Source organism: Tenrec ecaudatus, chromosome 4 (assembly GCF_050624435.1).
Source record: "Tenrec ecaudatus isolate mTenEca1 chromosome 4, mTenEca1.hap1, whole genome shotgun sequence".
Lineage (NCBI taxonomy): Eukaryota > Metazoa > Chordata > Mammalia > Afrosoricida > Tenrecidae > Tenrec > Tenrec ecaudatus.
In genome coordinates, this window is record NC_134533.1 from 198943648 (window position 1) to 198957753 (window position 14106).

At 50.5% G+C, this 14106-nt stretch overlaps 1 protein-coding gene across 5 annotated transcripts in view; it reads left to right on the plus strand.

The window, feature by feature from the left end:
* Nucleotides 1-14106, plus strand: part of LARS2 (leucyl-tRNA synthetase 2, mitochondrial) — a 166373-nt gene that overhangs the window by 94298 nt on the left and 57969 nt on the right. For all 5 annotated transcript variants that reach the window (XM_075547224.1, XM_075547223.1, XM_075547225.1 and 2 more), the window contains 2 exons: nt 3132-3239; nt 4489-4648. In XM_075547224.1, the coding sequence (XP_075403339.1) occupies nt 3132-3239; nt 4489-4648 (268 nt within the window). The remainder of the gene's footprint in view (nt 1-3131; nt 3240-4488; nt 4649-14106) is intronic.

The window sequence follows — 14106 nt, forward strand, 5'->3', positions numbered from 1 at the left end:
TGCCATGGGATCCGTTCTGACTCACGGAGAGTCCACGTCAGCAACCTCTCCAATGGTTCTCAAGGCCTCTTGTGGGCAGCTCTCCAGACCTGTCTTCCTAGGCACCTCGGAGTGGGTCGGACCGCCATCACTTGGCAAGTAGTAGCGCACTGGGCCATTTCCATGTGTGCCCCCCCCCCCAAGCCTGCTTAGTTGGCGCATAACCGACAAGGGAGGTCTTTCTTGAGGCCTGGTGTTGTGAAATCTTCAAAGGATAACTTGAACTCATCACCCAGGCTGTCCAGTGCCCTCCTTTTTGCATTTTGAACACATGGGCCCAATCTCTCTGTTGAGGTCAGGGTCTCGTCCTCTCTTCCGTTTGCTGTCACTCAAGATTGGCAGCCACCTGGCAGGAAGGCCCACACGGGTTTTCTCTCTCAACGGCTGATTATTGTCCCTACCGTGGTCACACCTGGCTCTTTAGCTACCGGGTGTCACACACAAGGGTCTTAACTCCTCCCTCCCTTTCCGTGGCCCTCACTCCCCCCCCGTACCATTCTCCCTTCCCTGCCTGCCTTCATTCTGCTTCCAACTGCCCCCTTCCTTTGCCTGTTTAGAAAATACCCATCTCCCTCCACCCCTGTCCGTCTCTACCTTCTCGAGAGTCTTTGCTTGCTCCATCTGTGGCAGTTGCATCATTTGGTGTCAATTGAGACTGTAGAGTGAATGGGGTGGAGTTTAGCTTGTCCATCAGGTCACAGCTTGATGACCTCAGTTGGAAGGGTTAAGGAGATGAAGAGCTTGCTGGAGGCAAGATAGGTGCTCACTTCCTGCGAGACATTCCTTCTGAGAAGACAGGTGGAGCTAGCTAGAGCCCTGGGACTGAAGGAGCCACGTGGAGACTCCTGCCAGCACTGAGATGCTTCCACTGCCACTGGATCCACAAAACTTTCCACCCACTGGCCTGTGACCTTCCTGCTTTTGCTGTCATTGCATGTGTTGCCTGAGTCTGACGAGGTCTTATAGATTGGTATTGGACATATGGGCTAATATCAGATTTATGGACTTGATCTGGACTGGGCTGGGATGTTTTTTCCAATATTCAATTGCTCTTGTATATAAAGCTCTTTCTCCTTTTTTTAAGGCTCTTATATACATATTAGTGTTTCTGAATTTGTTTCTCCAGTCTACCCAGGCTAACGCACCATCTTCATCTCCTTTGAGGCTCACAGCGCTGGGCTTTGAATTTGTAATTGGTGCTTTGACCCCACCAACAGCAGCAGTCCCCATCTGGGCATCACTTGAGCTTCATCTCAGGAGCTGTGGCACCCCGCCCCAACCCAGCCTTGCCTCACCCCGGTGCCCAGCAGAGGCCCGGTTTGGAGGGCTGAATGGTTCGTGCATTCTCAGGGGATAAACAAATGAATGACTAGATTTGCTTGTTCATTAACCTCCATTTCTGCCTTTTAAAAAAATAAAATCTCAACCCTGAGGCTTCCCGACCCTCCTGCATAAGTGCGCACGGAAGGATCCTGGGTCCCTCATTGGCAGGCACAGCGAATGCTGTGTGGTACCTGTTTCCCCACAGCTTACGTGACTGGGGCAGGATCTCTGGTCTGTGGCCAGAAATCAAACATTGTTGGTCAATCTGGGTTGTTCTCGTCCCCGTTCCTCTGGGCTGTGTCTCGCCCTGGGCCCCATCAGTTTTCTCAGCCTAAGTGTACTCATCTAGAAAGGAGACCCCACCCCACCTTCCAGAGGGTGTAAGCAGCCATGTGCCAAAGCACCTGACAAACAGAGCAGCCCTGCGAGGCCGCCATTCATCCCGAGGCAGCCGGGAATTCAGCATGGGCATCTTCATGGTGCAACTAATGGGATTTACCCTGACACCCATCTGTCCAAGGCTGTGCCCGTTGTCAGGTGGTATACGGGCTGGCGTGGGCTCCCGTAGGCCATCGAGACCGATGTGCAGAATGTCGGGTCGGAATGTATGCTGTGGGTAGAAAAATGCCAGTGAAGTAGCCAAAGTTCGGACAAGTGAAGGCGATCGCGCCCCCCACCCCCCCACCCCCATACTGGCTTTTCTGGGACGTGCGGCGCAGAGGCCACTGGTGATGTTCCATACGAGACCGTTGAATCGTAGGCCATCACGAAGTCTTCCCCTGGGTCTTCAGAATCCTTACACCTGAGCTGCTTGTGCTTCGTTCCCAGAATGGGGGGACGAATGTGCGAAATGGGAGGGGGGCTGTAACACTAAACACATTCACCAGCATTGTTCCATGTGGTCTTTCCTTTTGCATTTTCCTCCGTGACCCCTGAGCTCATTGAGGTGAGAATACGATCAAGTGCAAATACCCTGAAGTGAGTCACAGTGAGCCATCTGGTTTTGACCTTTACTTCGTTCCCCTGGGGAGGCGGGAGATGAGGCTCTCGGCTCCCACCAAGAGTCCCAGTCTCAGAAACTGTCCTCCGGGATGGCCCTGAGCCGGGCAGTGTGTAGGAGCGTGAGGCTCCTCCGACTGGACCAGCAAATGAGAAGGTGGTTGTCCCAACCCTCCCTCCCCGTCTCCACGCGCCCTCCCTCGATGCTGATGCTGTTACTGGTAGCTGCTGCCGGCTGGCCCGGGGTTCGTGGTAACGCCACATGCAGTCGGCCGGAAGCTGTGCCATCCTCACAATCGGCTCCCGCGCCCGCGGTGTGCTCCAGCAACTGACCTCAAGCCGATCGCCAGACTTGTCTTCCTGGTGTGTCTTCATCTGGAGGCCACTCGGAAAGCTGTCAGCACCATAGCAGCGCATGAGCCCCACGGATTGCAGTGACCAGGAGTTGGCGCCCATCCCCTGCGAGGAGGGAGGAGATTCTGCCGCGGAACCACCGTGGCTTCCCTTCCCGGCTTCAGCCGCGGCCAGCCAGCCCATGCTGACACACAGGGACCCCGTAGGTCAGAGGGAAACTGCAGCATCATAGGGGTTCTGGGTCGGTCGGTCTTCAGGGGCGCAGGCAGCCTCATCTTTCAGATGAGCACCTTAGGGTATTCGCGGCCCAGGCCTAATGGACCATGTCAGCAGGCAAGCCCAAGTCATTCACTGTGACCTCATGTAAGTAAACGTCTGTGCGTCTTCGACCTCTCCACCCTTGTTTCATCCCCCAGGCCATGCAGGATTCCTTGGCAGACCTCCCAGAGTGGTACGGGATAAAGGGAATGCAGGCCCATTGGATCGGGGACTGTGTCGGCTGCCATCTGGACTTCGCGTTGAAGGTATTTAAAAATTCATGGTCGCTCCAAACTCTGCCCTTTGACGTTGGGACAAACCGAAGAATAGACCAGTACTTGGGGAGCTGTCTAACCCTGCAGCCGCAGAAGCCCTCTGGGGCTGTTCTGCTCTGTCCTACGGGGTCGCTGTGAGTCAGCATTGACTCAGCGGCAACTGAGTTTGTTTTATAACAGTCCGGTCCAGTGGTAGGATCCTGGGAGCCACCACTGTGACCTCAGATTTTTCTAGTTGCCAGATTCTTTTTCCAAGTTCAAGGAAACTGGGGAAAATGAACTTTCCTACTGTTTTGTCAGCCCAGTGTAACCAACCCCCACCCCCTTAGAAGATGTGCTCAGTATAGAAGATGATTAGGGAGAGACGTTCTGGTTGAGTGCAAGGTCTATACGTAAGGGTGCTGCGCTAGCCACCTTTCAAGCACTGCACCACCGCATCTTGCTGTGGCCACCTATTTGGAAGTGCACGTTTGGGGGGCCTGGGGCCCCAGGAATTACGTGCAGAATGTTGCCGTGGGGCTTTTCCTAATCAGTGAGCCCCTGTCACAGCCGAGAGGCTGCAGGGCCAGAGTCTAGCTGTCCCGCAATTTCAAACCCAGGCCGGTTCACAGCCGCTCATGCGTAGGCAAATGGCAGTGACCTGCGGGTGTGCTGTGAGATCTCTTGGGTGTGTGCTCAAGGCCCACCCACTTCGGGAGGTGCCTCTACGATGCCTCTCTCAGTCTCTGCTGCCGGGAGGCTGTTTGTCATGCTGGGACTTGATGAGATGTTGTCAGTGGGGCAGGCCCTGTCCTGTCTGACCCCCATGGAAGGGAGCTGCCGTCAAGAGAGAGAATCAGCCTGCCTCTCTAGAGTCTGGTCCACTTCCAGCCCTCCACCTTTGGGAGCAGAGAGAGTGTGCTATTAAGGCTCGTCTCCGGTGCCTGAATGGGGCCACCAGGAAAACTGGGAAGGCCCCTTTCACAACAGTCTTTAGCCATTCAGTCCGGTCCTGGGAAACACACCTGGCCTGGGCGCTGGGAAGGGCGGGCTCCTGAGGGAGCTGGCACCTCTGTTCCCTCTCCTGCCCATGTCTGCCCCAACTAGGAGCCCAGCAACCCAGGCCCCTGGTGAGACTGTATCCCAGATGTTTGGGAATGAAGAGGGAAGCTGGGATGGGGGGAGGGGGGGGACCTGAGGAAAGGCACATCCCAGAGGAAGCCATCAGAGAGGAAACAACGCCACTTTTTCCTGTGGGCAGGTTGATGGGCAAATCACCGGGGAGAAGCTGACGGCCTACACAGCCACCCCTGAGGCCATTTATGGCACTTCCCACGTGGCCATCTCTCCCAGCCACCGACTCCTACAGGGGCACAACACTCTGAAGGAAGTCTTCCGGAAGGCCCTGCTCCCCGGCACAGGTGAGTTGGCACGTGACAGCGAAGACGCAGGATGAGGGCCTTCTGCTTGGACAGCACCCGCAGAGGTCATGGTCATTTCACATAGTTCATCCGGGGTGATGCATCTGTGTTAGTATTTTTTTATTGAAAACATGGAGAGAGAGTTCTAAAAACATGGGAGGCGTGGTCCCTGACTGTACTTGTGTGCTACTGGTTTGTCTGGAGCTTGGTTTCCTGGCTGCAAGCTCTGCTCTTTGACATGAAATAGAATCCAGATTCAAAGCTCTGTTCTGCTAGGAGTAGAGTCTTCTGCTTATGAGTAATCCCCTCGTCAAACAAAGCTCTCCCGACCGGGAAGAGCAGGGAGCCGGTGAGAGCAGAGGCGTCCACCTGCTTTCCCACCTGCTTTCCCACCTGCTTTCCCACCTGCTTTTCCACCTGCTGTCCCACCTGCTTTCCCACCTGCTTTTCCACCTGCTGTCCCACCTGCTGTCCCACCTGCTGTTCCACCTGCTTTCCCACCTGCTTTTCCACCTGCTGTCCCACCTGCTGTTCCACCTGCTTTTCCACCTGCTGTTCCACCTGCTGTTCCACCTGCTGTTCCACCTGCTTTCCCACCTGCTTTCCCACCTGCTGTCCCACCTGCTGTCGTTCTTTCCACGCGTCCCCTTATAACACAGGCAGGTGGGCACAATTCAGGTCTTTTCAAGATCAGCTTTGTGACGGTGCCCAGTGTCAAGAGATAGAGCGTCTGGGGTCTCAAAGGCTTGAAGATAAACAAGCAGCCATCTAGCTCAGAAGCAGCAAAGCCGGCTTGGAGAGGCCTGGGACTGGATGGCCTGAGTTTCCACAGAAGGAGCCAGCAGACCCTGGCCAGGGTGTCACTGTCAGAATGGATCTGTCCCTACGTCATCACTGTGCCTGGAGCACTGGATTTAAGATTCCTGCTCCTGGGAAGGTGGCTGAGGCCAGGGAAGTCCTTCCCTGATAGCGCCAAGGCCACAGCCAGCTCCAGAGGAGCAGCTCTCCAGAACCAGCCTGTAAACTCTCCCAGAGGCAGGGCTGTGGGTCCTGGATAGGCAGAAAGATGTCCACTGTGGTTCAAAATTGGCCTCTGGATGTAGTTTATTATTTCTATGAAAATCTGATCCCTCTTCTCTTCTCTTGGGATGATAGACTTCAACCCAAAACCTGCAGTGTGAATTGCTGCAGTCCTAAGTAGCCATTCATTACCACAAAGGGTTCTGGAAAGTGATGCAAAGCTTTTTATTTTTCGATTTATAACCATAATTAACGTTACCAAATTGTACAGAAGAGAATGCTGAGGAGAGCACCAATGAAACTCACAGTGTTCCTCACCCCCCACTGTCATGACCCTGGTCCTGCCTTTCACTGTGGGCTAGATGGAGCATGTGCACAGGTACAGATTAGAGATACTGCTCTTGACACACAGAATCAAGGCACAGTACTTTGAGTAGGGATACCAGGAGTGTAGGAGAAAGTGAGGAGAGGAGGGGAGGAAGGGGGAACTGATTTGCAATGATCAACACACACACACAGAGGACAAACAACAGAAACCGTGGGGGGAGGAAGGCAGTGGTTGGTGTAAGATATGAAAATAATAATAATTTATCCAAATTGGTGTTGAGGAGGGTGTAGGAGGCCTGGTAGTGTGTCATCAAGGGTAATGTAACCGAGAGGAATTACTGAAACACAAATGAAGGCTAAGCATGATAGTGGGACAAGAGGAAAGTAAAAGGAAATAGAGGAAAGAACTAGGAGGCAAAGGGCATTTATAGAGGTCTAAATACAGGCATGTACATATGTAAATATATTTTATATGTGGATGGGGAAATAGATTTATGTGCATATATTTATAGATTTACATTAAGGTAGCAGATGGACATTGGGCCTCCACTCAAGTACACCCTCAATGCAAGAACACTTAGTTCTATTGAACTGGCATTCCATGATGCTCACGTTCCTGATACAATCGCTGAAGACAAATGGGTGCATAAGCAAATGTGGTGAAGGAAGCTCATGGTGCCCGGCTATCAAACGAGACAGCATCTGGGGTCTTAAAGTCTTGAAGGTAAATAAGCATCCATCTAGCTCAGAAGCAACAAAGCCAGTATGGAAGAAGGACACCAGCCTGTGTGATCATGAGGTGTCGAAGAAATTGGGTATCAAACATCAAAGAACAGAAAATTATACCATTGTGTGCTCACCTCCCCGATATGATCGCTAAAGACAAATGGGTACATAACCAAAAGTAGTGAAGAAAGCTGAAGGTGCCCAGCTTTCAAAAGATAAAGCGTCTGGGGTCTTAAAAGCTTGAAGGTACACAAGCAGCCATCTTGCTCAGAAGCAACAAAGACCACATGATGAGTCAGTCAGGGGGCAGTGTAGCAATGATGAAACATACAACTTTCCTCTAGTTCCTAAATGCTTCCCCCACACACACACACTATCATGATCCCAATTCTACCTTACAAATTTGGCTAGACCAGAGGATGTACACTGATACAGATAGGAACTGGAAATGCAGGGAATCCGGGACAGATGATTCCTTCAGGAACAGTGGTGAGAGTAGCGATACTGAGAGGGTGGGGTGGAACGGAGGAACCAGTCACAAGGATCTACATATAACTTCCTCCCTGGGGGATGGACAACAGAAAAGTGGGTGAAGGGAGATGTCAGATAGTGTAATATATGACAAAATATTAATTTATCAATTTTCAAGGGTTCATGGGGGGGGGAGCAGGAAGGGGGTGGAAATGAGCTGATACCAAAGGCTCAAGTAGAAAGTAAATGTTTTGAGAATAATTATGGCAACAAATGTACAAATGTGCTTGAAAAAATGGATGGATGGATGGATGGATTGTGCTAAGAGTTGTACGAGCCCCAACTTTAAAACCACATCTGAATGTTAGTAGGTATGATGCTACAGACAGCTGTTAGTTTTAATTTATATAAAAATATTTTGTTTAAAGAATTAGGTTGATGGTGATATAAATGCTATTAAGTAAAAGAACTATTAAAAAAGAAAATAATTTACAATTTATTAAGGGTGTACGAGGGTGGGAGAGAAGGAGGGAGGAAATAGAGATGAGGTGATACCAAGGGCTGAAACAGAAAGTACATGTCTAGAAAATAATGATGGCAACTTATGTACAAATATGCTTGATATAACTGATGTAGGGATGGTTATAAGATCTGTAAGGGTCCCAAATAAATGATCTTTTAATAAAAAAAAATTTTAAGAAGAACCCTGAGGGGTGTCACTTCACCACACTCTATGAGCATCATCTGCCAGCCAAGGGACCAAGAAACCCCTGGGAATCTGACGAAGACGGAGTCAGATATAGCTGAGACGCTGATGTTGGGCTTTTAGCCTCCAGAAGTGTGAGAAAACAAATTTCCATTATTTAAAGGCAAAAAAGAGAGAGAATGCTGAAATGGCAAGTGTTTTGTAACGTGTGTGTGTGTGTGTGTGTGTACACATTCCACTTTCTTTTTTCAAAGATCATTTTATTGGAGGCCCTTACATTCTTATAACATTCCATACAACCGTTGTATCGAGCATATTTGTACATATGCTGCCATCATTATTTTCTAAATATTTACTTTTTATTTGAACCCTTGGTATCACCTCCTCTCTTTTCCCTCCTTCTTCCTCCCCCCTGTGGGACCCCTTGACAAATTATAAATTATTATTTTCATATCTTTTTTTTCCATATCTTAAACCGAACGCTGTCTCCCTTGCCCCATGGATTCTGTTGTTCGTCCCACGGGAAGGTGGTGGTGGCGGCGGCGGCCATGATGATGTGTCGATCATTGCGATCGGTGTTTTTAAAATGCCTATCTTGAATGGAACATTTCTTGATGTCAGGCTGAAGAGGGAGTATGTCCTCCCACTTCCCTCTGCCTATGACTTCTACTTCTTTACCGAACACAGCAAAGCCAGCATTCAGATCCAGGCTCCAAGCCAAGCGACTGCGGGGCTCTGTACATGAGCTTCCTGCCGTTGCATCTCGGGTTCACTCCATGGCTAGCCATCACTCTCCTTTCATCTCTCTGTTTCTTTGCTGTTACGTCTTGAAGTAGAGAGAAGTGCCTTTGGAGTGGAGATCTCAGTGTCTGCTGACGGAGCCCGAGATTGCAGTCTTGCTCAGTCTTGTTTTGTGCGAACTCAAAAGAAAAACTGGATTCCTTTCAACTGTTTAGGTTAGAAAGCAAAACTCATCATTGTCACCTGGCGATCCATTTGACGTTTCTCCAGGGCCACGATGGCTGGACAGTATCTAAAAATATCAGCATTTACTCTCTGGATTTTTTCTTAGGGTTACTTTGGGAACACAAATTAAAATGATGTTACAGTAGGAGGGGATTCAGTTATAAAGGATAGCATCGCTGTGATGAAAGGTATTATTTACAAAAGGGGCCGCTTCAAAGCAGTCATGGAAATAGAATTAAAAGATACGGAGTTCGTATGCTTTGAAAAATGATGATGGAAACATATGTACAGATGTGCTTGCTACAACTAGAGTATGGATTGTCAGAAGAGCTCTAAGAGCCCTCCATAAGATGATTTATAAAAATAATAATAATGGAATTTTTCCCAAGAACTTTTTGAAGCCCCTTTATAAATTCCAAATATTTTCATATTGATTCCTCAAAAAGTTAAAAGTAGATTTGACTTACACGCTGTCAGTTCCACCCTTATGTCTATACCCCAGAGAACTAAAGTCAGGACTCCAGGTACTGCCTACACACCAGCGTCCACTGTAGCGGTGCTCACAGCGGCCGAGAGGTGGAAACCCCTGTCCGTCAACAGACAAATGGATGAACACGGTGTAGCCATGTCATGGAGGTGACCTTCAAATAGCTGTCCTTTCGTGCTTGGCTTCTTTCACTTTGCTTAGTATTTTCCAAGTTCATCCCTGCTGTAGAAGGTATCGGAGCCTTATTTCTCCTCATCGCTGAGGAATATTCCAGGGTCTGGCTGTGCTAGGTGAAATGGCTAGAATGGCAAATTCATAGAGTCAGAATGCAGATTGGGGGTTAGGAGGCCCTGGGGGCAGGAGAAATGGAAGGCGTCGCTCCATGGGCAGAGCTTCAGAGTGAGGTTGTGGGGCAGTGAGTGACTTCAGTGGCACTTCTAACCATAGCCATAGTAACCCCCACCAAGTGATGGGGAAACCCACTGCCATCAACGCCATCCCAACTCCAAGCAGCCCTAGGGGACCATGGGGAACTGTGCCTCAAGGTTTCTAAGTCTGTGCATCTTTAGAGAAGGAAGCAGACAGCCTCGTTTATCTCCAGAGGAGCAGCTAGTGGATTTGAACCATCACCCTTGTGGTTTTAGCAACCCAGTGCCTAACCCACAGCGCTGCTGGGGCACATGAAATGACGAGGTCAAACTATACCAATAGGACTTGCTGGTGGCCACGTAAGGGGACTGAATAGCTGGCTAGTGATGTAAATCAGGTGCCCAGCACCCTTGCGGTGGGATTGGGCAAATACGGTGCATGGGGATTGGTCGGTTTTGCTATCCCTCTAGGCTTGAAATGGGCCATCCCAGAGGTGGAAAGAGGATCTCACAACCACCAAGGAAGAAGAGCCAAAAGCAAACGTAGGGTGTCCTTTAGAGCCAGGGTTGCTGCGTTGAGAATCTCCGCAAACCAGAAGACAGGGCTGGATCACCGGCGATGGTAAGGAGCAGAGAAATGGCAGCAGCCAGGGTAGCAGAACCCAGAGACTGGCAGGAGGCTGAGCGATCGGTTCCTCCGTCCACACCAGGAGAATGCCGAGTGTCTTCAGACAGGATGCTTGCTCGCGGGAGTGAGGGGACCTCTGGGCACGGGACAGGGCTGGAGGTGAGCTTGGCCTCTGAGCACATCAGCAGAGCTCAGAGGGCTTTGGGACACTTGTGCGGGGCTGAGGGCCCCGAAGCCAGAAAGAGACTGCCTTCACCCAAGTACTTGTCCTGAGCTATTCCTGATCCTGAGTTGGGAACTTGTTACTTCCCTCATAAACCCCATAATCTGGAGTCTTGTCTTAGAAGTTCTGTGTAGCCATGGTAATTAATTCTTTTCTTTTTTTCTATCACTTTATTGGAGGCTCACACAGCTCTTATCACAATCCATGCAGCCATTGTGTCGAGCACATTTGCACATTTGTTGCCACATCATTTTCAAAGCATTTTGTTTCTCCATGAGCCCTTGGGGTAATGAATTGTTAAGCCTAGCAGAGAGGATGAGGGTGCTGTGGGGGTGGGGTGGGGGCGGGGGTTGGAGTCAGAACTGGTGAAAAGGCTGTGGGTGGAGGCACGGCTGACCTTGATCGTGATCCTTCTCCCTCCCTCACCCCCCCCACCCCCCCCCACCCCCCCCCCGTGAAGCGAGAGGAGATGACACAATGCCACACCATCTCGACAGCAATGTTGAAAAGGAACATCTAACGGCTGACACTGTGAATGTTGTCGCGTGCAGTGTTGGATCGGAGCAGAAATGCAGATAACGGACACGGGAAATGTGGTTTCACACCGGCAAAGGGTGGACACGTCTGGCTGGGTGTCGCGCCGATGGCCGCCCTGCACGGACTTGACTCTCTCTGGCAGCTAGGGCAGTGGTTAGGAACACGGGTGCCCGTCCTCAAAGCACACAAGGAGCGAGGGAGCAGACAGCCCGAGGTTCTCAAAGCAAACGGCCTCCTCCGGAGACTCCGGGCGCTAGTCCTCGAGAAGGGGCCCAGCGCCCGCGGTCAGCTCCTGCTCCCAGCACCGCAGCCAGCCGCCCGGCAACTCCTGGTTCACAAGGGGCAGCTGGTGTCCATGGAAACAGTCCACTGCCCCCAGCCTCTGTTAAGTCCTTCGGGGCCAGCAGAATGTAACGAACGCCATTAAAATGTGCGCTGGAAATGATGAGAGAGGACAAGTCTTGTGTGACTTTAGCACACTCAAAAAGGTGAATCCATTTTCGCATGTAAGAATTTGAGAGGTGACGTCAGCATGTGCCACAGGCAGGGCCGCGATGACCACTCGGTTGCTGGTCCATCCTCGTGCCCTGCTCTTTTTGTCGTGACGCTGAAGGGCTCATAACCATCTTCCTCACCTCGTTTTAATGATCGTGGAAACCATTCCAAATGGAATGTTACGCTTGCCTCTTAAGTTTCCAGGTTTAATTTTCAGAGTGGAACCAGACCTTGGGTGTATGTCGGTGTCTGTAAAGCCTAGACAACTTTGCACATCACGTCCCTGGATTTTGACACTCGGCACGTTTGAGGCGGGCCAGTGCAGCGTGCTGAGTCAAATGCACTCGCTTGGAGAGGAGAATTAAGATTACAGAAGATGGATGTTTTTCTCCTCTGGCCTTTGAAGTTATACATTTTAAAAATTATTTTATTGGAGGCACATATAACTTTTTTTAATTTAATAAATCATTTTATTGGGGCTCATACAACTCTCATCATAATCCATACATACATCAATTGAGTAAAGCACCCTTATACATTCATAGCCCTCGTCATTCTCAAAATTTGCTTTCCACTTGGGTTCCTGCAATCAGCTCATTTTCCTGTTTTTCCCTCCCCCTCCCTCCCCCTCCCCCATGAACCCTTAATAGTTTATAAATTATTATTTTATCTTACACTGCCCGGCGTCTCCCCTCTCCCACCTTCCCGTTGCCCATCCCCCAGAGAGGAGGTTACACGTATATCCCCAAAATCAGTTCCCCCTTTCTACACCCCCTTCCCTCCTGGTGTCACCACTCTCACCACTGGTCCTGAGGGGTTCATGCGTCCTAGATTCCCTGTTTCCAGATCCCTACTGCACCGCTGTGCATCCTCTGGTCTAACCAGGTCCACAAGGCAGAATTGGGATCATGATAATTGGGGGTGGGGTTACACATTTTAAACCTACTTGGCACCTCAGTGCTGTCACTTACTCTTGCTCATCTAGGCGAGTGGCTCCTCTTCTGTCCTTGAAAGGCCAGGTTTAAGGGGTGACCGGTGGTAAAAAGCAGTGGCCCAGAGTCACAGCAGCACACGGTTGAGACTGGATCCGTTACTTGCAGTTTAAAATAGTGGCTTTTGATTTGAGGAATGATGACCACGGTTCTGGTCTCAGACCCACAGCTGACCTGCTCCAGATGAGCTTTCTCTGCAGCGCAAGTGGCCAGGCTTTCAGGCAAGGTGGTCAAGGAGGGGCTTGTGGGTGGTGGACACCTGGGGGCCTCTGAGGAGGGAGGGAAAGACACCTGGACATGGTCATGCGGGAGTAGCAGAGTGATGGAAATGGGCAGTCCGGCTATGAGGTTGCCTCCCTAGTGAAGGTACGAGACGGTGAAGAGCACACAGCAGAACTGGTCGGAGAAGGGCTCAGGGTCAGGAAGGTGGCGAGGGTCACCAGGAGCCGGGGGCAATGCTCCAGTTCCCGGCTTCACGGAGGGGCTGCTGTCATTGACTCCCCGTGCTCCTTTCCCGCTCAGTGTGTTGTCCTCTGACAGAGCTTCTACAAGAGCCCAGTAAGGTGCTTCCCAAGAGGCCCTGTCTCGGGGCTCCGGTCCTTAATCATGCGCTCTGGCGCCTTTTCTCAGCTGACCTCCCTGACTTTAGTTGCAGTGCCGTCCCTAAGCTCTGACTGGATAGGAACTCGGGGCCATAAGTATCCAAGACGCTTCCCTGCTGATGTCAGATGGCTCTTGGCTGAAAGCAGAGGATACCAGAAAGATGTTTACTTATGTTTTATTGGCTACGCCAAGGCTTTCCACTCTGTGGATCATCACAGACTATGGACAGCCTTGGGAAGAACGGAGTCCCAGACACTGCACTGGGCTCATGCAGAACCTGTACGTGGATCCAGAGGCAGTCGTGGGAACAGAACAGTGTAATACTATGGTTTGAAATCAGGGAAGGTGTGCATCAGGATTGTATCTCCTCGCCATACTTATTCTGTCCGTATGCTGAGCAAATAACCAGAGGAGAAGCTGGAGTGTATGAAGACCGTGGCCTCCGGGTTGGAGGGAGGCTCATGAACAACCTGCATTGTGCAGAGGACACAGCCTTGCTCGCTGAAAGTGAGGAGGACCTGAAGCACTTGCTGAGGAAGGTCAAGGATTGAAGCCTTTCATGTGGATTGCAACTCTATAAAGAAGACCAAAATCCTCACAACTAGACCAATAGGTACCATCATGATCAAAGCAGAAAAGATTGGAATCGTCAAGGATTTCATCTTGCTGGGATCCACAATCAGTGTTCATGAAAGCCAGTCAAGAGATCCAAGTACTCATTACATTGGATAAATCTGCTACATAAAACCTGAGTGTTGAAAAGCAAGGATGTTGCTTTGAAGACTGAGATGCGCCTAACTTGAGGCAGGTATTTTCCCTTGTCTCACAGGCATGTGAAAGGCGGGTGTTGATTCAGGAGGGCTGAAGAAGAATCAATACATTGGAACGGTGGTGCTGTGGAAGAAATTG